Here is a 25,880-nt window from a genome sequence, read left to right as displayed (position 1 = left end):
TGAGTGTGTCAATGCATAGAGCATTTTTGCATGTAGCAAACATGTCTACAAAAGTTGTGTCCCTTGTTATCAGCGTGCGCTATTGTCTCGTATTTATTGATTTGATTGGTGTTTTACGCCGTACTCAAGAATATTTCATTTATACGACGGTGGCCAGCATGGTGGAAGGAAACCAGGCAGAGCCCGGGGGAAACCCACGACCATCCACAGGTTGTCGCCAGGCCTTCACACGTACAGCCGGAGCTATCATTATGTATATGATTTTGTCAATAGTACTGAGGACTACCATTCAAGGCGTACCCTAAGTATCCACTGTATGCAGTAGTCTGTCATTATACTCATTCTTTGCCGCATGTTGTCGGGGGACGTCGCTGTATCGGCTGTAAAAGATGTGTTTTGAGTGCACAAGAAGCCGAAAATATTGCCATTTAGAGGCCCAGGTGTTTTGGCGTTGTTTACTATTATTGTATGTTAAATGTGACAACACTGTACATTTTGAGTAATTTTAGACCTCTGACATAATTGTAATTAACATCACTACATTTTGGTACCTAATAAAAGCCTTCTGAGGTGAGGTGACAAGAGGTCGAATTTCACCGGTTAGTCTACGTGTGACCATTTGCCAATTATCACACTGTCAAATAAATAAATTTAATTTCTACTTGTATTATTTCAGCCTTCATGTTGATTGATGTGGTTTCGTGCAATATCAATTTCCCAGCCGGGTTTAGTTTTGTTTAACTTTTATTTCCAGCTGGTCAAAGATTGTTTGTTGGGTGGCAGTGTATATCACAAGAGAAAATTCATCTTGTATCACGTGCCCGTTATACCGTAAATATCACGTGTTAATATCCTTTGATAAAATCCATATCATTTCACAAAACTTTACTTAATAATTCCTACTCGAAATGGATAGAACAACTTTGAGATTGGAGAACTTTTGCATGTCATGCCTAAGATTTTAAAGAATAAATGAAATGTTTGGTCTTCCCTTCCTTCTTGGGGCGCAAAAATATCCTAAGGCGATCGGTCCGACAATTAAACATCCTATGGGAAGGCTACAATAGCTATGGGAAGGGTGTACCCGGCAAGTACATTGATAACATCATTTTCAAAACTTTCCAAACACTGACGAAAAGTATACATAAAATAGAGGGATCATTAAGAGATATGTCTCTAAACTGAAATTTTGTTTTCATTTGCTTTCTTTGCATATCTATATTGCGACCTACATCACAGCTTCATTTAAATTGGAGGTTGATACATTTCAATGAATTCCCATTTAAATGTTAATTCTTATTTGGCTGACCCAGAGCGACATTTTAAATGTATGTGTTATTAAAAGGGGTTCACTCATTTGTGAAGTAAGAACAATTTATTCATCAATGTCTGAGGCCTCCGTGGCCGATGTGGTTAGTATTCCAGTGCGGGGCAATGGCCAGGGAGCCTCTCACCAATGCGGTTGCTGTTAGTTGAAGTCCAACTTTCTGGCTTCCTCTCCGACCGTACGAGGGAAAGTCTTCCAGCAACCTGCGGATGATCGTGGGTTTCCTCCCTACATAATGGTGGAATAAATATTCTTGATTTTGGCGTGAAACACCAATAAAATAAATAAATAAAATAAATACGTAAATTGATCAATACTTGATATATGTTTTATATTCCTTACTCAGGAATATTTCATTCTAATGAGAACGTCATGTCAACGATCAAGTGTATGGGGGAGTTGTTCCTCGCCTTGTTAACAGCGAACTCCGTGACCTAACCTGCAGCCGATTCAGCGGAAGCTGTATTGGAATGCATAAACCCACTGTGTAGCCTTCTGGGATAACCCGTAAAGCAGCTCGGTCGGCGAGGGAATCGAAGCACACAGCAATGACGCAAGAACCTCCCACCAGTGTAACAGTGTTCAAGTCTAGCCCAAGCTGGCTTCCTCTCCGGTCGTACGTGAGATTTGCTAGCAACCTACTGACGGTCGTGGGTTTCCCCTGGGCTCTGGCCGGTTCCTTTCCACCATATAATGCTGGCCGCCGTCGTATAAGTGAAATATTCTTGAGTACGGCATAAAACACCAATCAAATAAATAAATAAAACCTTCTGTGGTAAGAGTTAGTTCCATTGAAATCCAATACAAATTAAGAATTGAAGATACATGCTTTTCTCAAGAAGTTTGTAAATGACAAAAATACTTGTCATGTTTTTTCAAAGTCTAAACACTTACAGAATATACCACTTACATTCATCGTGAAATCAAGGCAAAACTATTGATACAAGCAGAATTACAATGAGCACAAAAAGGCAGTGCATATTGACCGCAGTGATTAAATCCTATATAAGTCTAACTATGCGGAGACAGAATAGAATGGAAAGAGAACTCACTGATATTCGAGGAACTATTCCAGTCAAAAGGCTTATAAATCTGCCTAACTTGCGACGTTGTTATTTATTATAGATTCAGCTAATCTTCAGCATGACCTTTAATATAACTGATGGACAGCTCCCTGCCTCTATATGTATGGACTGGGATGATATTTATACATGGACAGTGTCACTCAACCACTGAAATCTGTGGTGTTGAATGATGATCACTCACTGGTTTTTGCATCATAGCCTTGTTTGCTGCCGTGATATTAGTGTCCTACTGCAATACTGGCCTTAGAAATCCTGTCGTCGCTGATACAGATTTACTCACCACACTGGTGTCTCTTGAGTTATTCATGTGAAAACACTATAGTTATCCCTTTCCATGCGTCATCATCGGCTTCTGTTTGAAACCACACAAAGCAGTCAATGTGATTTTGTTTACCTATTCAATGCGCATCCGCATGTGGGTCAGTGTTCCATGTTTTGACAGCATTGTAGGAGAAGATGTGATTAAATATTTACAAGATATGTGTATTTATTTTTGTTTATTTGATTGGTGTTTTATGCCATACTCAATAATATTTCACTTATACGACGGCGGCCAGCATTGTGGTGGAAAGAAACCCAATACATTTTAAACATATTAGGATATAGTATAAAGACTAAAAAATAATGACTTCATTACATAAACTATATTTCATGTAGTTTTGTAATATTGACTGATTTTTTCTCATCTTATTAGCTGACTCTTTCCAATTTGTTCAAACTTATCAGTCTTATGTCGAATGCCATAATTTTTTCCTTGTTCTAAGATGTTCTCGCCACGATATGGCTGAATACTGCCAATGTGGTGTTCACACCTAATCATTCCTTCCGTTCATCTATTCGTACATATGTATAAGTTAATATCCGTTTCTTGGTACGATTAACCTGTTCTACAGGATTCTGTGTTGAAGGTTTAACGCTGACAGCGATTTATCGATCCCACACCTTTATCGTATTGGGATCATTTAATTATAGCGATGACAGATAATTAACGCTTTAAGAAATATTCCACTGAAATAGAACTTCAGTTATGCTTAGAAGCACCCAGTATACACACCTGCGCACGCATGGTCGTGGGTTTTCCCAGGGCTCTTCCCACTGTTTCCTCCTGCCATACTGTCGCATGACCGCCGTCGTATAAGTGAAATATTCCTGAGTAAGGCGTGAAACACCAATCAAATCAATCAATCAATATACACTTTTCTGTTACCGGTTTGTATGCATGTTTGCTGAATTAATACAGATTATCTTCAGGGTACATTTTTCAGAATAAGACACACATTAAATTGTCTACACTGATAACGAAAGAAACTTCAATGTTCATAGTGTTTTTCACTTTAACAGCACAATTTACAAATTAACAACACCAGTCCTGAGAACTGAGAACTGAATCAAAAAGCTACTTTTCTGAACAGACATCAGCAGGAAGACATGCCATCTGAGACCAAAAACACACCATGCAGCAAGCATGCTGTTGTTTGTCACGGATACATAATCCGAACAACAGTTCATAAAGGGAGGATATAAGTTAATCTGTACGAAAAAATAACAGTGTTTCGTTTTTTCATGCTGTATGGTATATATGATCAGCATTTATGGCATCTAACAAATTTTAAACTTGTCATCACGTTATGATAAGTCCTTCTGATTCGCGCCAGATGGGTTGGGTGTTAAAGCTGCCACAAATGACGGCGGAAGCTTAATCTTGCACCATGCCTATCCAGGTATGAATTTTTGTCCCATTCTTAATTCCACTCAATCGTATATACGCCATGTCTTCCGACCTTCTGTATACTCAGCAAGGGAAGTTTCCTTGTTTTCTCGCGAACACAGTGTTGGTTTTCCATCAGCAGTTCATCCTCACGATGGCATGGTTTTTAGATCGTCAGTGAGGGAAAACACTCCGCGAACTCCAACATGTGTATAGCTGATCTCCTGTGCCTGTTTCGTGCGTTTTCCGTATATGCGTGGACTGTGTTCAGGACTATAGATATATAGCTCATATATAACTGAGAAAGACAATATCTCGAGACTTCCGACTCTGTGGCTATCGCGCGAGTTACAACTATGATAGGTCCAAACTACTACGTTTACGTCCCCAGAAGTTTAAATTTCTACAATTATATATTCATCTTAAGATATTGCTTCTAGGTGTTTCAGATTTCAGATTCTGACTTTATTCAAAATTGTCTGTTAAGAAGTGGTCCCTGGGTTTTATAGTACATAATTAAATCGCTCCACCATTTGACAATTTGAAAAAAGGCGGTAAACTGTGGGCTGAATTTGTGGGCTTTGGCAGCCAAGTCTGCCAAACAACTTATTCGACAGCATATTCACAGTAACGTTGGAATCGGTTTAGATGAACTTTTTTTGAACCACCGATCTTGGACATCGTTGCAGGACCCACAGCATTAGGGCGTAAACCATGGCATGTTGCCCCATGAGGTGTATATACATGAGGTGTGTGTTGGGTGGTGTTCCAGTGATACAGCGCCATGCAGACTGAAAATAGACACCAAGGCGACTAAATGACAAAAATCCGCTCCCCTCCCAGAAAAGGAAATGAAAAACATCTAATTTCCACTTGCTTTTTCGTCGACAGTGTATATGTACGGTCAGACCAGGCCTAAACTTCACAACATTCGCAATCTTCGTACTCACCGGTGTCAGTATCTTCTATGATTGGATGGGGTGTTTTGGATAGCGTCTTTAGCAAGGTGTTACAGTGGGTCAGCATTGTTAATAAGGCGGAAGCGAGACCGCGCTGTGACAAGGAAACAACGTCATGAAATGACCGCAATAATATTGAAAACGATGTAAAGCTGAATCAAGAAAACAGGCTAACCATGCGTCATACCAGTTCGCAAATGGTCATATATGTGGCATTTAGGCTTACCTTGACATTTACCGCTTATTCAACATCCGGTGGAAAACATGTAGCTTCGATGCAGGAAGGCCGCCAGGTCTCTCCAGTAACACAATGTCAGTGTATTCGGTGACAGCACGCTATACAGTGAGGCTGAAGTGTGTATTTCCTGGGTTCTTTCCCATGCCGGAGTCCCAGGATATGATAAATAGAGGCATTGCTAGCTTCTTCTTATTGTGCCTATCCCTGTTAAACTGTAAACTAGGGGAAAAAACTGTTTCCTGAACTAAAACTGATATAGTTGGGCGTCCCCGTGGCCAGCGCGGTGAAATAACCCAGGAGACTCTCACTAACGCAGTCGCTGTGAGTTCTCATGCTGTCCTCCTCTCCGACCATACGGGGAAAATGCAGCAATCTGCGGATGGTCGTGAGTTCCCCACGGGCTCTGACCGGTTTCTTCCCACCATAATGCGGGTATAAGTGAAATATTCTTGAGTACGACATAATGAATACATAAATAAATATTTAAAAAACTAATGGCTGAAGAACTGGGATGCAGCAAATGATGGTTGACATAATTATGATAGGAATGCGTCTGTCGCTGATGTATTTGTTCGGTTATCAAGTCGTTATAGGCTGATATGTGATGCTTTCAGGGCTCTTTATGGAATATGTCATAACCATACATAGAATTATTTTCCACTGTGTGTTGGAATCTGTTTTTCCCTTATGCTGTCATTGTAAAGTCAAATTTCTGTTGTAAGGTAAACTTTCATGACAGACCGATTGAATGTATATTGCCACATACATGTATATCATTAAATTAGGACAGGCTCTCCAAGGTGCTGCGGTGTGTAATGTGACTGATTAGAGAAGTCTTCTACCATTTAAGATATTGTCCTGAATACGTGACATACACGTCATCAAAAGTCTGACATATACATTTCTTATTGAGTTCACTCGATGTATAAAAAGCACAAACTTTGTGAAGTTGTGAACAGAGAGTTGTATTTTGTAATTAACTTGAAAACATGGGCGAAAGTATAAGTGCATTTAGTCTCAGGAAATGCATGATGGTATTTATTTGAAGGACAAAAGATTTTAATACAGAATGTGAGGCATTGACTTGAGTGAACAGAAGGTTGCATTTTGTAACAAACTTCGAAACCTTGGAAAATTGCAGTACATTCGGTGACATGAGGTGATGTATATGTGAATTATTAAACAACTAATAATGTTGGCCGCCGTCGTATAAGAGAAATATTCTTGAGTCCGGGGTAAAACTCCAATTAAATAAATAAATAAATAAATACAACCAAAGAAATAAACATTCTTCTCATAAAATATTTCTCTCAAGAAGAGTAAGATTGTCATTGCTTTTGTGGCCATTTTGGGGTTGTTATTATTAGACCTATTGTTACATTTATATTTCATTACACTCTGACAAAAAAATGCACTGGGATATTGACACAATTTTGCATGCAGATCACCATCGGAGTTCAAAACATATATCCATTATGTTCCCCATGTAAAGACACATAAATGACCGGCGAGAATGTGCAAATTTGTAGTTGTTTGTAAAGAATGTAGAATTCACTATACATCTACCTGGATCAGGTGATATCCGCATGAGTTGAACATTAAACAACGAGCAATCAAAGGTCACGCGACAGACACGCGTCTTCGTTGTGATTATATGCATTATGGGTAATTGCAGGCTGAAGCCTCGCGACATTTGTCAATCATGGACAAGACTGCGCGCATTATGACAGCAGACCTTACTTATTCTATATATACGCAATCACATAAATATATACGGACTGATCTCACCAAAGTAAACATTCTACCACAGCAGATCAGACAACGCCCTGTACCTGTTCACAGAGGGAAACTGTGGTTTATGTCTCTAATATATTTACATCTGACGTAAACTGGGGGGAAACCCATGTCATGTAAACGCGGAAAACGTACTCGTCCATGGGCGTGGTGCATTAACATGCATGATACTACTCTTCCATATAGCCCCGCCTTAATTCCATGATTGACGGTCCTACAATGACATGTACGCGGACAATAACTGCGTAGTAAATGTGACGCTCATAACCCATAGGCATATAGCACAATAATCAACTTGTATAGCCAACTTTGTAACTCAAGACCATAAAAAAAATAAGAAACAAAAGCACCAATAAATCTTGGAATCTGTGAAAATGACAAACCAAGATTGACCTGCAGATATTTGTAACGCATTTGTAAATTTTCTAATCTTCACAGAATACCGGTAGTCTACGCACACTTCGGAAGGCTGACCACACCGTAAACCGCTAACCTCGGAAACCAAAACATGGTGATCACGTGACAGGGAGTACAAATATAGATAAATGACTCAGACCAAGACTCCTTATATACCTCCACAAAGAGTATATAAACAATTTACTAAATCTGTATAGATCAAAATATTACGGCGCAAAAAAAGAAGAAAACAAATAATTAATAAATGGACGTGAAGACTAACATTTTACATGTACTGTAGCAATAGAACACTTTTCATAGCGATGGCAAGAATTACCAATGAAGCACTGCACACATTTAGTATAGTTACAAAACGCTGTATTTACAAAAGAATATATGCATATTCCAAAAGAACGAAAAGAAGTCAAATAAACTCTAAACAATCATTTTTGTGGTTCATGTGCAAAATGTAACGGTCTGGTTTTCAGCACTGGTATAACAAATTGTAATGAAAATGTATGGGTTGAGATCATAAATTCTGAATTTGCCTGCATGCGTATAGGCCTATTTTCAATAAAACCTTAAGCATTCAACTGGCCTTCTCTCTGTTACCCTATAGTAGGCTACCTGTATCTGTGTAATAGTACGGGAACACGATTAGGCTGTAAATTTTGAATTTGTCGCCTGTTGTGAGGTATTTTACGCCATATCTGCGATCTGACAAAGTGTATATGGCAGCGTCGATGCGTATATAACCCTCAATATACACCTCACATCACTTCCCTCAATATAGGTCTACATCTCTCAGTATATACAATCTCAGCACACAGTCAAATAAACAGCTTGATACATGAAATTTAACTCTAAATGTGAGCTGAAAACTGCAAATTTCAAAATAAAACTTACGTTTATGTATGTATAAATATTGTAAGTTAAATACATATCTGATGTGTACGACAAACTATAAGTTTAGGAAACATACATACAGGTATTAGACATGAAGCATAAACGAAATCTGTGTGGAGATCATTATATATGGATTCAAACTACTGCACTTGCGATATTTATAAGTGCATGATGTCATGACAAGGTTTTCAGTTTCGACCAGATTTCACGGTGACTGTTAAGAATACAACATACGTGTATATATATAAGCACCTATGTAATTTAACAGATTGAAATTTTCTGTTTCTATATACAAAGGTTTTACACCTATTTTTTTCATAGAAGAATATAGTCTTTATATCAAACAACCCCACTACATATGATTCATACAATTATTATAAATGTAATTAATAAATTCAGCTCTAGCTAAGTCTAATGTAATTAATAAATTTAGTTAAAGTTGACGTTTATGTTATAGTAGGACAACCGTACAGATATGCACATAAAATGCTGACCACTTCTTACATACATACCCAGTGATATATATTTCGCTGCAGCTGCAGAGGACTTGACGTTAAAATTATTATTTCTGATAATCTTACGATAGAGATACATGTAAGGTGTTTCTTACATTATAAATTATATTGCATTGCATATTCAGTTTATAAGCATTACATTATCTTCGTAAAATATTCCGTACATTCTTTATCTAGTCTATATTTATATAAGATGTTATATAGAGATCTTTTTAGGTTGAGAAAAAGACATGCCACTTATGTAAAGTAAGTATGAAAAACACCTCTCCTATCATACACACATGACATCCAAATTGCATGGACTTTCATATAACAGATGATTTTTAGAATATTTTATTTGTTTGACATTTATTTGTTTAATGACGGGCTCCTAGCAAATACATATGGTGACTGGTAACCCCTCCGTTCCGAATCACCTGATATACTAGATGACTACATAAACACCACGCAATCAGAGGATAAAGAAAAGCGACTTGCTCAGCAATGAAACGGACGTGTAGTTATAGCGGCTGTCAGTCGTGAAAAGGTCCGCGTCCGCCTGAAAAACTCGGCGGTCAGATGGGAAGGGATACACAGGCCTAGATTTGACTTAAGTACTTAGATACTTAATGACATAAACGCGTTTTCTGTGCATATCTCCTTGAATTCAAACCAAAGCACCGACAATATTTAAGATTACGATGCATAATAAAACAATTATGTTCAGCTTCGACCAGATTCCACTGCGTCGAGAATAAAGCATGGCAAAGTAAGCAGGATAAAAATTTAATTTCTTTGGCTAAGCATAATTGTCTGTTTGTAACCACGAATGTACTTCACAAAAGGAATTATACCATAGCGTTATATAGTATATATACTACAGCATGCACAATCTCGACAAGCTGGCCTGGAATAAACTTAACAAAAATACTGAACATTGCACGGAAAAATCTCTCGACCCGATGACTGGATGTAGGCTATTGATCGAATGAATAGCCGTAGAAGTGTGATGACTGCCCGTTCAAATGAACGTCTTTGGTATGCATATACTTGTGGTTATGTGACTACATGGCGGTTTACTAGCGCGTGGTGTGCTGACAATGCACGGGGAGCGGTGGGGACACGTGGCAGTGGGCGTGGTCTTTCAGCAGCTGCCTTAGGTACTTCACAGAAGCAGTCAGTTGCTCCTTCTCTCTGATCAGGGCGATGTTTTTCGATTTGAGGCTAGACAGGTCCTGCAAACAGAAAGACATGGATACTAAATACACTTATATAAAAATGTGTTTCTATGGTTATAAACCATATATTGTATTTGTTTGGCGGGATGAATGGGAGCCTGACATCGTGTGCAGAAATATCTTAGTGTCTACCGTCAAACCCCTTTATTATACATAAACGTCTCCAATTTTAAAATGAGTATCACCTTCTTATGAAAAAATATTCCCAGAATTTGTCGCATTGCTTCATAGTTTTGTCTAAATCCGCTTAACAAGTAAGGGGCTAGGGGCTGTATATACATCATCTTGAATAATATCGTCACATTGGATTACAGGTTTGCACCTAGAGCATTTGTGTATTTGCGGCATCATTAGCAAATGTTGTCCCTTCTACTTTCTTACTTTACACATTTTCCTGTAGTTCACTGCTGGTTTGTTTTGAACTTTGAACACAATGATCATGCATTGTGGTTACGATTAGTATATAAAAAAATAGCTCTGCATTATAGTGTTCCCGTTAGGCCACAGATCAGTTCGGAAATTACCTGAATACAGTTGTGACGTCAAAACGGTCATAGCTTTCAATACAGCTCTTTAGAGGAAAAGAATCCCAATGTGGGGAGGCTAAGCTGGTCTTACGTTTCTAGTAAATTCGCCGTTGATGTTTTACCCGAAAATTTCCTGCCTCTTGAGACATATATCATGCGGGGAAAAAAAGAAAAGGTTAATCATAATTTTTTAATCCAACATATGCTACTTTTCATGAATGTTTTACACTATTCTTATATATTCCACAGCATATTCCTCAACCCGCGAGCTGTGATCTATATTGTGTCAACCGATCGCTTTCAATAATTGCATTCAATACGCAAAGCTCATCTGAATTCAATTCCACGCATCACAGCAAAGACGAATTTACAAATTTATAGTTTATATAAATAATTTATATTTATAATTTGTAGTTCTGAACATCTGTGTGACCGATATGTGTAGTTCTTAATATCTGTGCGACCGATATGTACTTCTGAACATCTGTGTGACCGATATGTGTAGTTCTGAAGATCTGTTTGACCGATATGTGTAGTTTTGAAGATCTCTTTTAGTGATATGTGTAGTTCTGAAGATCTGTGTGACCGATATGTGTAGTTCTGAACATCTGTGTGACCGATATGTGTAGTTCTGAACATCTGTGTGACCGATATGTGTAGTTCTGAATATCTGTGTGACCGATATGTACTTCTGAAATCTGTGTGACCGATATGTGTAGTTCTTATGATCTGTGCAAACTATATGTGGTGTTCGGACGATCTGTGTAACTGATATGTTTAGCTCCGACGATTTGTGTAACCGATATGTGTAGTTCTGAATATCTGTGTGACCGATATGCGTATTTCTGAACATCTGTGTGACCGATATGCTTAGTTCTGAAGATCTGTGTGACCGATATGTGTAATTCTGAAGACCTGCAATTGCACGTCGCTGATTTACCATGCGCTGACTGCCATCGCCTATTCTTAAGTGTAGCGTTTAACACTCAAATAACTAGCTAACTATATTGCCGAACAGAACGACTCTATATGCACCATGATTGCGACATACGTCAAACTAACCAAGTGGAAAAATCAGCATAACTATCTGACATCATAAATCACACTTTGAATCGTGTATCACACCTTTTACATGTATAGATATATATCTCGTATGGCCTGAAGATTGATTTATTATTTATCTGACAATTTTAACGCCATACTTAAAACTTTTTACTCATACGACGGTGATCAATGTCTTGGTGGCGGGAACCGGAATGCCCGAAGTAAACGATCGAACGTTGGCAAGTTACTGACGAACTTTCCCATGTGTGACTTACAGATATGCACACCATACTGGTGGAAGGTAAGTGATGTTCAACAAACGTTAGGCTGTGTGAACGACCTCATACACGATGTGCGTTGTCGTCAATCGCTTATTGTCATCAAACTCCATGTACATGCTACAAAAATCTACAAAATACATTTGAAGCGATGGAGACTAAAATCATATCCATCATGTACGAAAGTAAAACTTACTGAAACATCAAAAAATATCTAAATGACAAATAACGAGGACAGGGACAAACTGACCTAATTAAAGCTTAACAAGATGAACCGTTGCGTTCACTCATACATAAAACAAAAGTTTCATGCACCTCAGTTTAGTTATCGGACAGTATATGGACACAGTTTACACTGATGCATATATATATATATATATATATATATGCAGCCACCGTTGCGCTTCTTTTCGGTGCTTTCACAAAGGCTATACGAGTCTATTCTGAGATATTTGGCCAAGTAACCACTCCTCCCTGACGGCGCATGCCCATAAGAATCTGGGAGTCTCTGTCTGAAAGCCCATCCCCATTCCATGTGTTGGAATGTATTAATAGGCGATGCACATATGATACACCGTGTAAGAATACTGGATCTAATCCACGTACATGATTTGGGTGTATATATACAGTTTGCAGCTCAGATATTGTGTTAAGCAACAATATGACATAAAGTTGAACAATCGCGCAGATTACAAAACACAAGTTAAAGCAGGTAATATTCAGTACAATTTAAGACACAGTGAAATTCTTGCATGAGGGCAGAGATAATATATAAATTATATATAAAATATATAGCCACTAGCCCATTTAATATAAATAATGTTCCGTCTGCATGAAGATACCACGCGCTGCCAAAAAAAATTACCGATTTACGCAAATTATACATAGTAATCTCTTCACTATTTTTTCCTGATGACTTGTCTGTTGTCAAGATTATCTAACATTCATAACACTGCCATCATTGGCACAGAGGACAGATTTCAACGATTGATGGATACGAGGCTTTAGAATCATAAAATAAAAGATCACCCTGTTAACGAAAGAGTTATACAATGCACAGAGGTGTTCTTTGAATGATGATTGGTTGGTTAATATTATTTTGTTGGCTGGAAGTTGAAGTCTGGAGGAAGGGTATAGGTTGCTGGATGGCTGACGATTGTTTGACTAGAAGCTGGGGTTTGGGTAGATTTCTTAATGATAAGACAATGATTTTGGATTAATTTTGAAAGTTAACACTATAGATGATATGCAGCTGAATGCTTGATATAGGTTGTTTGATTTCTTAACTGTCTTTGGTAATAGAAATCGGACAATAAGTAAATTTTTGGAAAGTTGAGTTATTGTAATAGGAGCTTGAAAACTGGATACGTTACCTGGATGTGGCTTGTTGTTTTATGTCGGAGGTTGAAAGCTTGACAGGTTTCTGGACTGTTCAAAATTTGCCTGAAAATTTGATCTTAACGGGTAAGGCTGCTGGATGATTAGAAAAAAGCGTTAAGTTGGATGTTGGGGCTGGGTAGGTAATTACATGGATGGCTGCAAAATCTTTTATGTCCAAAGTTGAATGTTCGGTAAGTTAAAGAATACAGCTGGACAAATCTTGGTTGAAAGTCGGAACTTGTCTTGGTATAGGTTGTTCGATGGTTATAAAAAGTTCGGCTGAATGTTGGTAGATATATATGGGTTGTTGCGTGGTGGGAAATGTTGAAGTTTTGGTTAATTTGCTGAATAATTTGGTATAGGTTGATCGATGGTTATAAAAAGTTCGGCTGAAAGTTGGTGTGTACAGGTTGTTGGGTTGTTGGATGCCGGAAAATACTGAAAGGTTTTATGTTCATTTGCTGACTAATTTGGTATAGTTGCTCGATGGGTAGAAAAGTTTTGTGACGTAGGTTGAAGGTTTGGTAGGTTACATAATTGTTGAAAGTCTAAAAATTATAACTTGTTAGGTTGCCAAATGTTTAGAAAATTTACTGGTTGTAATTTGGTGGTCGGATATAGGTTGCTGCATGTATGGCTTGACAATTTTTTCGCATCGATAATAATTGGTTTGTTTTATACTGGTGTTAGTTTCCTTGTTGGTTAGTTGGTTATGAAACCTTTCATTTTGTGAACCAGATTTCTACGTGAGCATATTTGTGAATGTTCAACTCTCATTGTTTCTTCGAAGGGGAATATATTATTTTCGTGCATAAAAGACATCTTGTGCCTCCACAATTTGCCTTGTATAGAAATGTCTGTCAGTAAATTGAAAAATGGCCACTGATTTAGCCCATCCACATGTAGCGGTTTCCTCCACTCACCTTCGTCGCCATCATATAAGTGAAAATTTCCCCAGTACGTTGTGTTCAACACCAATAAAAAAATAAATAAATGCAGGTTCAACTTACATCTTTCAGAGACTTTTCCATTTCTTTTTTCTTGGCGCGGTATTTTCTGGCTGCTGTGCAATTTTGCTGCTTCCGTTTGTGACTCTGAACTGCTATCTCTCGATCCGATGAGGCGAGCTTAAACAGGAACATGACCAAAAATCATGCATCATGACGTACAACTCTACACACTCGGTAAAGAAATCTTACGCGTTAAGGTAATTAAGTTAAATGTTGACGATTTACAGAAAATTCAAAACTGAGAAGAATAGCCTTTTAGCCTTGCCCATCATTCCTGTATATATGCAAGAAAGGTGTTCCGGCAAAATCCAGTACCATCGAGAAGTTATACACACTGCCTTTATTTTTAAAGGAAATAATTAAAAATCAATAAACCGCCATTTTATAAAGGCCTACATATTATTCACGCGGAAACAGAAATGATTTAAACTCTTTAATGGACATTGGAGACACAAAGTCTAAACTTCTATCCATAATATAACACCAATGATTTATTTACTTAACTTGTACGAAGTATTCTATAACTGGATCTTATACATGGGAACAGGGCCAAGATAAAACTCAAAAATACGGTCAAAATGTAGAGTACATGTCTAAATCATGTTGGTTACCTGTCAGAGGTGTTTTGTACGTCTGACAGGTAATAGATGTACAGATGAACAGATGATTGACAGATGTACAGATGAACATCTGTCAAAAGTGAGACGTTCATGTTCATGAAATTAAAACGATATATTTGTTATAAATTAAGTTCACACGAAATGAAATACAAAACTGCATGGTATTTATATGCTAAGTAAAAGTACCAAAGTATAAGTGAAAACACAACAGCGATTTTGTATGTTAAGTCAAAGTACATACGTGCTTAGTGAATTTACAAGTGATAAATGCAGTGTTAAGTCAAAGTATAAAGAAGTTCTAAATGAAATGCACAAAGTAATATTTGAAATATGGATAATCAAAGCACGATCAGTAAATTTAGGACAAAGAAAACATATTCTAGCTGCGTCATTTTAAAGACTTAAGATTTATAGATAGTCATTAGATTATTTTTGTGGCAATATAGGCTGACATCGTTTAGAGTCAAATAACAATGACGAAACAACGACAAGAACATTTTGATCACTTTAGTTGTAGCCTACTTGAGAAATGCTATGTGCTTATATTCCACCTGGTATTTAGAATTACTTATGTATAAACAATATAAAATGCCATCGGTATATTATTATGTGTGTATCTGCACGTTAACTGCATACAGTACGAAATGTACAAAACACTGAATAACGCAAATCTGTGTGTAAAACTGCTGGTAAAACTGTATGTAGATCGTCATATGCTCAAGTCACATTGTATGGGATACTTTGATTATTGCTATACATGCTGTTCTAACGGGTTGAAGTTTGATGACTGCGTACAGATCTTGAGCGCCTGGAGCTAGCACTGTGTAGGGGATAAAACTATCCGTATAACTACCTCACTGCAGATTTCGCAACGTACAACAAATATTACGAATGGGGACATCATTGTGATAAAAATTTAGAATACCATGGGGATTTTGGTTTTCATTTTGTTGCGTGAATTTGTAATGCCGGTACCTTGTTTATTAAATGTAAGAATACCAAACGCAGATATTTACTAAACTCATCAACTATCATGAAAACAACAAATAAAAGGAATAATTATGAATTAATTCCCAATCTTAATAACGTTGCATCAGATCAAATATGACTGCGGTTACTTTGTTATGAGATATAGTCCCTGTAGACATGTTGTGTTGTTCAGTTGTGTGGCTTGATAATGACCGCGTTGTATACCTGTGGGTCAGAGGGGCGAAGCGAATCTCGCTCCACGAACAGTTGAAACTGCGTCATAGGCCTACCCTCCAGCCCTTCATCCGTAAGCTGCCAGCTCTGGTTACCTCCCCGAGGGCTATGGTTACCTCTATCGGTCTCGATTTCCAGGGCATTCACCACCTGGGCATGTTGAGAGTCGTCAAAAGGGATTTCGGAGAGTCCGAATTGTGAAAGAATGTCCTGCATATCTTGTGAGGGATCCGCCATCTTTCCTGCATGTGTTTCTTTCACGTGTGATTGTGGTTGTATACAACAGTAGTATATACCGTATCCAGAGTAATTGCTCCGGCACATATAACCTCACACAGCGGTAAATTCGCATGCATTTAGCATAATTAGAATGGCATAAACTCAAACTGACCCTTTATAAATTTTGACATAAGCCGCATGATCTTTAGTTAACGACCATTACGTGAATCTGGAAACTCTTCTCGTGTTATTAACATAATTGTAAGTGCAGATGACAGACACGCCGAAACTACGCCCATTGTATCGATTTACTTAGGCCACGCCTTCAAAGTGGGCTGTCTCAGGCAAGTTTTTCTCTTAGCGCGGCTCAGTTTACATAACACATATAACATGAAAAGCGATATGGCCCCATAATCGATATGTTGTCGTATGCATCACAGTCTGAGGACGGATGAATGGAAACAGAGATATTCCATGTTGAATACAAAACAATATACCTATATCACTCAGGTATATGTATAAGTATCTTTAATCATTTACTATAAGGCATATATATACTTATAATTAATAAATGTTTCATCCACGAGAGTGTGCATAGCGTGATTTGTATCCGGTATATTCATGAGCTGTGGTCTCTTAAAACTTAACCTTCCTCTTCTTTTTTCCCCCGACCTCAAACTGAATTCAAATTCAAAGCCGATAAAGTTCTGTTGATTTCCTGGTTGAGGAGATTTTTTAAAGTGTACAAGTTTGTGGTTCACAAAATTCATTAGAGCATGACCATTAACTGTAAACATGAATAAAAACTGAAAGCCATTTTTCATTATTTAATAATGCATGCATAATTTATGCGCATGTTAAATTTTATTTAGACTCGTGCCTAACCTGTAAATCCAGGCTGCAAGATCTCTGTAATATATGTAGTGTCCGGCTCGGTAGCCAGACTAAGCCATGTATCGCACTATAAACGAACATGTCAGCTAAACTTCTTCTGGATGTCACATCATAATAGTGTATTATAAAGCTACCCATTAATATATAGAAAAGTGACAGGGAAGGAATCAGTTGGCTGCTCCAGTTATACCGACTGGCGGCCAAGTTTCTCCTAGAGACTGTCACAATGTCACATAGGCAAATAAGACAGTGCACAACATATAGAAAGATTGTGTTTATTCCAGACACAACCATGGTCCATAGAGAAAAATATACCATGATGAATAGTGATAGACAAAAGAGAAGGCCACACGCAAGACAGAGTGGCCTTTTTCGTATTACAGAAACAAGGAAGGTTATTGACAGTGCAACCTTTGAGACCGTTTTACCTGAAGATCAGATCGACTCAATACATATATGCATACCTATGACTGCAATACTGCCTAAGTGGTGTTACACATGCATCGATCATTCATTCACTCACTCATGTCTATTGCAAGATGCACAAGTTCAAAAAATCATACAATTGCTTAAAGTGATTTCTGTGACAGAAATTTTTTTGGGTCAAAATAGTTATATCAAAATTCTATTACAAAATGTCTAATGATATATATATATATATATATATATATATATATATATATATATATATATATATATATATATATATATTCATCGAAACACATCTTACTCCAAAGAGTCGTCCATTTAATACATACGCACATGTGAAGTATCCATATGGTTTATTTCATATTCAAGCTGATATAACAAGCCATCATAAACATAAGCACTCAGAGTATATATACATGTAGAGTAAATAAGTTTCCCACAGTCAAAAATGAATCGTGCCGACGAGCGGAAATAATGGAGTCGTATGGGTGTCGAACTCGCGGCTCTCAGTCTGCGCGTATTTGATAAGTTAACATGGTACTTTAGAACCGCGGGAAACAGAGACATAATCGTGAATAATGATATACACTTTAATAATCTTGGATTCATGCAACAAACACAGACAACATTTATAACATTTTGAGGATTGCCAAGGAACATGTGGCGCATTGTAGTACATTAATATACCAAGCTGGAAGCCCTAATAAATTAAAGAAGATATTATGCATTTATCTGAAGGAATATCATATATTACACCCAAAAAATTGATCTGTTAATTTCAACAGAAAGTCTGTTGCCTGAGTGATGCTAGGAAATATTTCTGTTAACACACTATTCTGTCATGTTCAACATAATATTTTATTAGTCTAATAGAATCTTTTGTTGATTTAAAAGAATATGTGCGTTATATTTAACAGAAATATCTGCTGCAAAAGCAGAATATATTCTAGTGTCACTCAGACAACATACTTTCTGTTAAATTAACAGACTATTCTTTTGAGTGCAAGTGAAGACCCATAAAGACATGATCAAAAAAGGCTACAGTGGAGCATTTATAATTATTGTAAATCATACAGAAGTCATGAACAACTGTCTCTATATTTCTGAAGGGATATATTTTGTAATAGAATTATAAACGTAAACATCCAAATTAGAACGCATGCTTTATAAGACTGTATACGTGGAACATATTTGCCCCCTTAATCGATGTGCACATGCATAGGCCTAGACAGACCTCTGCAAAATGATAAACTACATAGGCATGTTTATGTTCCCAGAATAACACTTATTTTTTTTTTCTTTTTACGCCCATATATTTTAGCGACAATATGATCATATTCAGAGATTGTTGATGAGACCCGTGATACGTATAGCTCTATACACGATAAGGCAGGTCTGCTACCATGGTGTCTAGGCACATGCCCATATATGCTATCATGTGTAAAGATATAATTCTTTAAGCTGACGTTTGATCTGTATATAGAACTATACCTTCTGTGCTATATTTAAATATATTCATTTATCGCAGAGCTGAGGGGATTCCCCTTCCAGGCGATACCCTGCAATGATCTGTGCCTGGCTTATCGTTATAGCCCGAAACTGTATGCATATAGGAACTCAGAAATGAAGGAATTAATTACGGATACAGTGTATGTACACAGTGAGATGACCGATGTGTATTACACACACTTTCACTAACATGCATATCTGTACACATTAGAACGACACCATAGCACAGACGATTCAAATAGTGTACATGTGTGTATGTATATCATCAGGTAGGTGAACATAACACGGATGGTCTTGCTGTATTTTTTTTTATGTTTTGTACATTCGTGTTTTAAGCGTGTGCGCATACATGTACTTCAGTTACGTGGACACATGACGAACAGACTTAGCATCAGTGTGTACAGTGTAATGTCAGTTGCACACTGTGTGTTATTCGTCAGTGTTATTTGTGAACACGGTCATTGCACACTGTGTGTTATGGTCCCGTGTGTATTGCATGTGTACTGCTAGTTGTGAATAGTGGGAGTTGCAAACTGTGAGTCACTGTCCCGTGTGCACACAGTACATGTTCTCTTTGAATGTATTGCGTGTTACAGTCCTGTGTGCTGTGTGAATATACTGCGTGTTACAGTCCCTTGCCGTGCACTATGAATGTACTCTTCGTGTCACGGTACTGTGTGCACTGCCCCTGTACTGCGTGTTACCGTCCTGTGTGCTGTGTGAATGTATACCACGTGTTAACAGACTCCAACGTTGGTATCTAATCAATACATCATCGTGCAGTTATACCTTATCACTACAGACATGACAAACAGCCCTTTGGGACAAGCAAGCATGTCCATACATGAATTATTCATGTTAATACCCTTGCACAATGCAAATACGTGAGACCATAAACATACTGAATGTCAAGACTGGAACACTTTTGCAGAGTAGCAAAGCCATCTTATATACTTATATTACCTGGGTTATTATGTGATTTTTGTACAAATCTTAGGGATTTCACGTATAGACATATTATGATGTGAAAGAGGTTATGTTTATATGTGCGAAGGTGCGAAAGTCTTCCAAGTATAGGTTAACATAACAAAATATCCGATTCCGAGCCACAGATAGACAGCAGCACCTGGATTTGACCCCATGGCCTCACTGGTGTGCTGCACGTCTTCTTGTCTATACCACTCGTACATTCACCACGCATTATAAATGTTGGCATGTATAAACGCTCCTCGACTGATTATGTTTGCTGTAAACTGACGTTAACTGCCTATACTGTGTTACTTCCCTGACAAGGAAATTGAGAAGTTTTCGTTGTTTCTGCTGATACTTGACCTCCACATCAGAGCATTCAAATTTTTACCTCAACAGTTAGCACAAGTACAGGTTTGCATACAACCCGAGTGTCAAAAATAAATAAATAAGAATCTCGATTGGGCTTGATCATGAAATGGTTGTGATTATCGGGTCACTCTGGAAGAAAAATCAGTTATATTTCCTGTTTATTTAAACGCCGGACGGATCTAGTCCTGGTCAAGGTTACACGAGAGTAGGGATTTTCCTTACTATTTATGTAATAAATTTTTCATCTCCACCCCCAAATATATATATATATATATATATATATATATATATATATATATATATATATATATATATATATATATATCCCGTAACTTTCGCTTAGTACCATACCACCACATGCAGTTTGTACTTTTCTGTACAACGTATCAAAAAATCAACCTACATGTACTCGCTGTGACATGACCACCTTTTTGGAACTGCTGTTGCTGGAAGTGAAGTCATGACATTTTGTCACCCTAGTAACCTCCAAGTGGCTGGGTAGTAACACAGGGTAGTGCAGAAATTTGCCATGTATCAACGGCTTATAATGTGTGGAAGTATTATTAAATCACTGAATTCCAACAACTGCACATGTGTAACCTCAAGTGCTCTCGAATTTTAAATTTAACAAAAAGTCTGCATTCTATTACATCAGATTATTCTATTAAATATAACACACGCATTCTATTAATAATTAGGCTAACGGGATATTATGTTGAATATGACCCAATATTGTGTTATAATAACAAAACACATTCTAGCATCTCAGACTTTCTGTCCAAATTAACAGATTAATGGTAATGGTTTAAGGTCTTGGTCTTTTTTAGCTGCTAAGAACACAGACGAGCTGTTTGTTCAATACCAGCCTCGGGCATGGACTGATTCTTGTCATTTCCTGCCTCCACTGTTTGTAAAGTAATTAGCGGTCAACAACGCTCACAGGGCAGCTGACGTGGTCCTACAAGACCGTTTTCCAAATGTGGAAAAGTTCATCAGTTACTGGCCAAAGGCTAATTGTTTACTCCAGGCATTCCGGATTCACCCACCCATAATAAAACAGACAGCCGTCCTATAAGTAAAACATTCTTGAGTCCTGAGTTACCACAAATCAAATAATTAAAAGAAATAAATTAAATAAACGGCAACAAGCAAGTTAACGGCTATAGGCATATATACGGTGTGGGTATGTAATAAGATCCATCTTTTTTATGTGCTGTTCACCTGAGTTATCACCGTCAACAGGAAATACAGCGAGCCTTCGCGACAAAGCTCCACGATGTGATCAGTTTACCTGCTTTAAAATGCATGTTTGACGAGGAAGCTGATACGGCTTACCGTTCCATTTCATACCATAGCATGCAATGTATAAAGTATATACGCTATGCCATGTGTTAATGCTTAGTACAACATAATCATGAAAACAGTCTGTCCGTATGTATGACAAGCACTCATTCAAATAACCAATCAATAAATCCCAGAATACATGTGAAAAGACAAATTTCCATATTGGCACATAAATGTGCGTTTTATTTTAATCTGACCCGGAAATTCCGTGGTTCAAGCATGAACAGTGAACTCATTTTGAATCGTGAACTACAATTCTGGTAGCCTACAAATACAGGTACAGCTGAATGATATTTAACTATAATATTAACTAAATACTTACCGGGTCACCTTCCAGTATGGTATATTCCTACATAACAGTATATATGTGGTACACAGGCAGAGATATTGTCAGGAATAATTAAATGTGCCTTCACCACAAAATTAGACTGTGTGTATACAACCATGGATTAGCCCATGTATTTTCATGGCGCAGCTTCCAGAACGTCACATCTCCACATTAAAACGGTAATCTCCAGGCCATGTACACGTTCAAATGTTGACAAGGAACAGAACAAAATTTCCACACGGAAACTGTGAGAAAAGCAGGTACTACATTTTCACACCACCGGAGTGATCAGAAATCCATATATGGCCTACACCAGCTGTGAAATGCTCGAACTCCAGGGTACAAGCTTCCTTGTGGTGCATAGGCCTACAGCGTTTACACGAACCCAAGGCCGTATTAAATGGCCTAATGAGAGGCCAGTGTGGCGCACCTTAATTGCAGCTTCTTCACAAGTACAGTTTGGTCGAAGAGGAAATAACTGTGGGTTGTGCTGATATGGAAACAAACATTATGTCCTAGCATGCAGACTAAGACGATAACCTATCCCTCAAAGCTTCCCTTTTAGATGTATAATAAGTACTCACTGGTATATATATATATATTATAGGCGACTGTGTATACATGTGAAGTCATTTAGTACGGCATACATACAGCACGTAAGCATATATACATGTCTACTCTCTGTCCCACAGTGGCACGATGGTCACATGTTATTTTCTGCATGTACGCTCTCTACATAATAGATAAATAGGTGACGGGTCTGGTATAATTCCAAAGGCCAACGATATGCACCACACAGACTTCTCTGTGTACTTTGTAAACGACATTCCGCTCCTGCTCGTCCAGGTTGAAATTCAGCACTGGCTGACCCCGATCTAGGCTGATACCGTTAAATCTGAACAACACAACTGACGTCACACAGATCAATCATTTCCAGGCGACGGACGTTAGTAATTCACCGTAAATGTAGTGGGGAAAATGTCCACAAAGAAAACGACCGGCGTGCACGAGCAATTAATACGTGTGCGTTTACTGCAAATACTAAATAAAAAAATTAAAAACAAAAATAAACTAAACCACTTAGCTGTTATGAAGGCAAGTGCGGATACTGTAATTATAACGACGTTATTAATGATACATTGGACTTTAGCCCGGTCAGTATATTGTGTGGTGTTACTTGTTATCTTTGTATATGAGTTCGATTCCTTTCTACTATCAAACATGAATGTAACCTAAGTGGTAAATAAACCAAATCAATTTATTCAGGCATATGAATGGCACATTAAATATTAATATCAGTATTTACATGGTGAAGGTGCATAATAATTTTAGTGATATAAGAACTTACGACGACCATACAAGATGGTTCACACTCAGGCCTACAATATACATTATACAGACCAGCCGTCTGACACAGACGGCGTATCAGGGGCGTATCTGAATGTTATATGTATAGCTATAGATAGAGTTACAAGATAGACTTAAGAATCAATAATTCTTTAACCTACAGAAACTCTTTTATTGGGTTAAGTGTCCGAAATAAAAAGGGTAAGCTTTGTTTATCAACCAATAAAAGATCAATAGACCATGCATGATCGCTTTGTATACCCAAATCTACCAGTATCAGACATGTCAGATGCTGCACAAGGGCTCCAGTCGCCCAAACGGGGCCCAAACATTGACCGAGGGTACACTGCAGAAAAACAAAGTTAAACCGACTAAAGCATATCCAACAACAAAATGCTAAATAAATGGAAGTCTTTAAGCCGCCATGAGTATAGCCAAAATGATGACGTCACCAACCCCATCTTGTTTTAAACAACCCGATTATACAACGCTTTTCAATAACGCTTTTCGGTGACGCTGTCTAGGACACTGTTAAACCCTTCGACCTCGGGACTCGTGCATGGGAGAATTGGGCTAGTTCAGAATTGCAGGTTTTATGGTTTCCCGGTTTCACGATTTGATTGAGACCCATGCATACATCATGTTGAATGAAATGTCTATGTACATGTATAGATAGGACACATACACTTCCGTAATTTTTACGTCTCGAAAAAACTTCTCTCGCCAAGTGCATGATTAGCAGGTTTAGAGGTCATCTCTGGTAACGTTAGGAAAAATTAGTGTTCACACAAAAAACACCTGTGTTGAAACCAAACACAACAACTTGTTTTGTTCTCATTCAACACACAAATGTGTTACCCTAACACAAACATGTGTTAATGGACTATGAAGTACACGTGTTTGTATTACTAAATAATAAAACACAAACTTGTGTTGAAACAAACTGAGGAAATGTATGCATTTGATGCGCAGTTTTGTTGGTGCTACAGCACTTGTGTATAACATCCAACACATCTTGTCTTCTATTCTTTCAACACAAGACCTTGAGTTAATTCAACATAGGATAGATTTCTTCAAATATGACACAATATTTCTGTTGGAAAGAACACAAGTTTGTGTTGCATTATCTTGTTTTTGTGTGTGTGTGTGATAACAATGATAACATGCTTTCATTGCTGACTTACTGGAACGCCCCACCGATTCCACCATGTGAGGTAACGAGAGTCTCTCATGAGGTACTGACATCAGTATTTCCGTGTTGAAAATCTTCTATGCAGAGTTTGCATATTCATGTTGTATATAGGTTCTTTGATGAATCCATCATTAAGAAATCTCGAAGCAAGATTTTTTTTTTTTGTCATACTAACTCCATTGGCGTGTGTTTGATAGTTGGTGAATAGCAATGTGACACTGGCTTCTGTTCCATGGGTGCCGAGTGCACAGAGTATATACCTTTAATTAAAGGCAAATCCAAGTTTCAGAACATGTTCAGGACACAGTTATGGTTTTCTTCTAACTGTTCACGTGTGTTCCTAAAAAGACAGCAATCATAAGCCCTCTAAATAGCACCATGGCTAAAGCAGAAGAAGTAAAAAAAAATTCAAGTGATCCTGTTGCAAATAATAGTTGCAAAGTATTAGGCTTCACCTGTCTAGAATTACACAAAATGCTGACTTGTCATCACATTTAAGATGGAATATCATCATAAAACAATGCAAAGGGAACAGGTCTCCGGTCCACATTTCCAAACTTCAGAGTGCTGTTACAGGAAGTTTACATACAGACCGAGTGAATGAATGAGTGAGTGCTCCGGGTTTAACGTCATACTTTTTTTAAAAGTCATACTATTTTACTATTTTTTTAGTCATATGACGACGAAGGAGTCCTGAGAGTGCATGTACGAGCTACCTTGTTGCAGGACGGACTTCCACCACTCTTTTATCTAGTGCTGCTTCACTGAGACGATTAACCAAAGGTAAGTAAGCCGCCCAGCCGAGTCATTATATTGATACGGGTCAACCAGTCGTTGCATTATCCCCTTAATGCTGAACGCTAAGCGAGGAAGCTACAAGTTTTTCTTCTAAGGTTTTTGGTGTGACCCGACCCAGGAATGACCTTGGATCTACCATCCGCGAAGCGGGCGCTTTAACAACTGAGGTATCGAGGCGGGTTCAAAGCGGACCAATTCCAAAAGAAATACTAGCACTGCGTACATGGGGTTGGTAGAAATTATATAGTACAGAAGATTGTGCAAACGGCGCC

At 37.9% G+C, this 25,880-nt stretch overlaps 1 protein-coding gene across 2 annotated transcripts; it reads right to left on the bottom strand.

Annotated features, from left to right (window-relative positions):
• Nucleotides 1–8,791: 8,791 nt before the first annotated feature.
• Nucleotides 8,792–23,084, bottom strand: LOC135468458 (uncharacterized). Of its 2 annotated transcripts, none has more exons than XR_010444225.1 (3): nucleotides 22,266–23,084; nucleotides 14,385–14,501; nucleotides 8,792–10,142 (listed from the first exon to the last, which is right to left on the bottom strand). XR_010444225.1 is itself a non-coding variant. In XM_064746729.1 (3 exons), exons 1-3 carry the CDS (start codon nucleotides 16,529–16,531, stop codon nucleotides 9,987–9,989), a joined length of 606 nt encoding a protein of 201 aa, XP_064602799.1. In that variant the 5' UTR covers nucleotides 16,532–16,643; the 3' UTR covers nucleotides 8,792–9,986. The 2 variants fall into 2 exon arrangements, 1 of the variants encoding a protein (XP_064602799.1); XM_064746729.1 differs by lacking the exon at nucleotides 22,266–23,084 and adding an exon at nucleotides 16,199–16,643.
• Between the last annotated feature and the right edge of the window lie 2,796 nt (nucleotides 23,085–25,880).

This window comes from Liolophura sinensis, chromosome 6, assembly GCF_032854445.1.
Source record: "Liolophura sinensis isolate JHLJ2023 chromosome 6, CUHK_Ljap_v2, whole genome shotgun sequence".
NCBI classification, from domain to species: domain Eukaryota; kingdom Metazoa; phylum Mollusca; class Polyplacophora; order Chitonida; family Chitonidae; genus Liolophura; species Liolophura sinensis.
The sequence above is the reverse complement of the archived record's forward strand: the minus strand, read 5'-3'. Positions and strand labels throughout refer to the sequence as shown.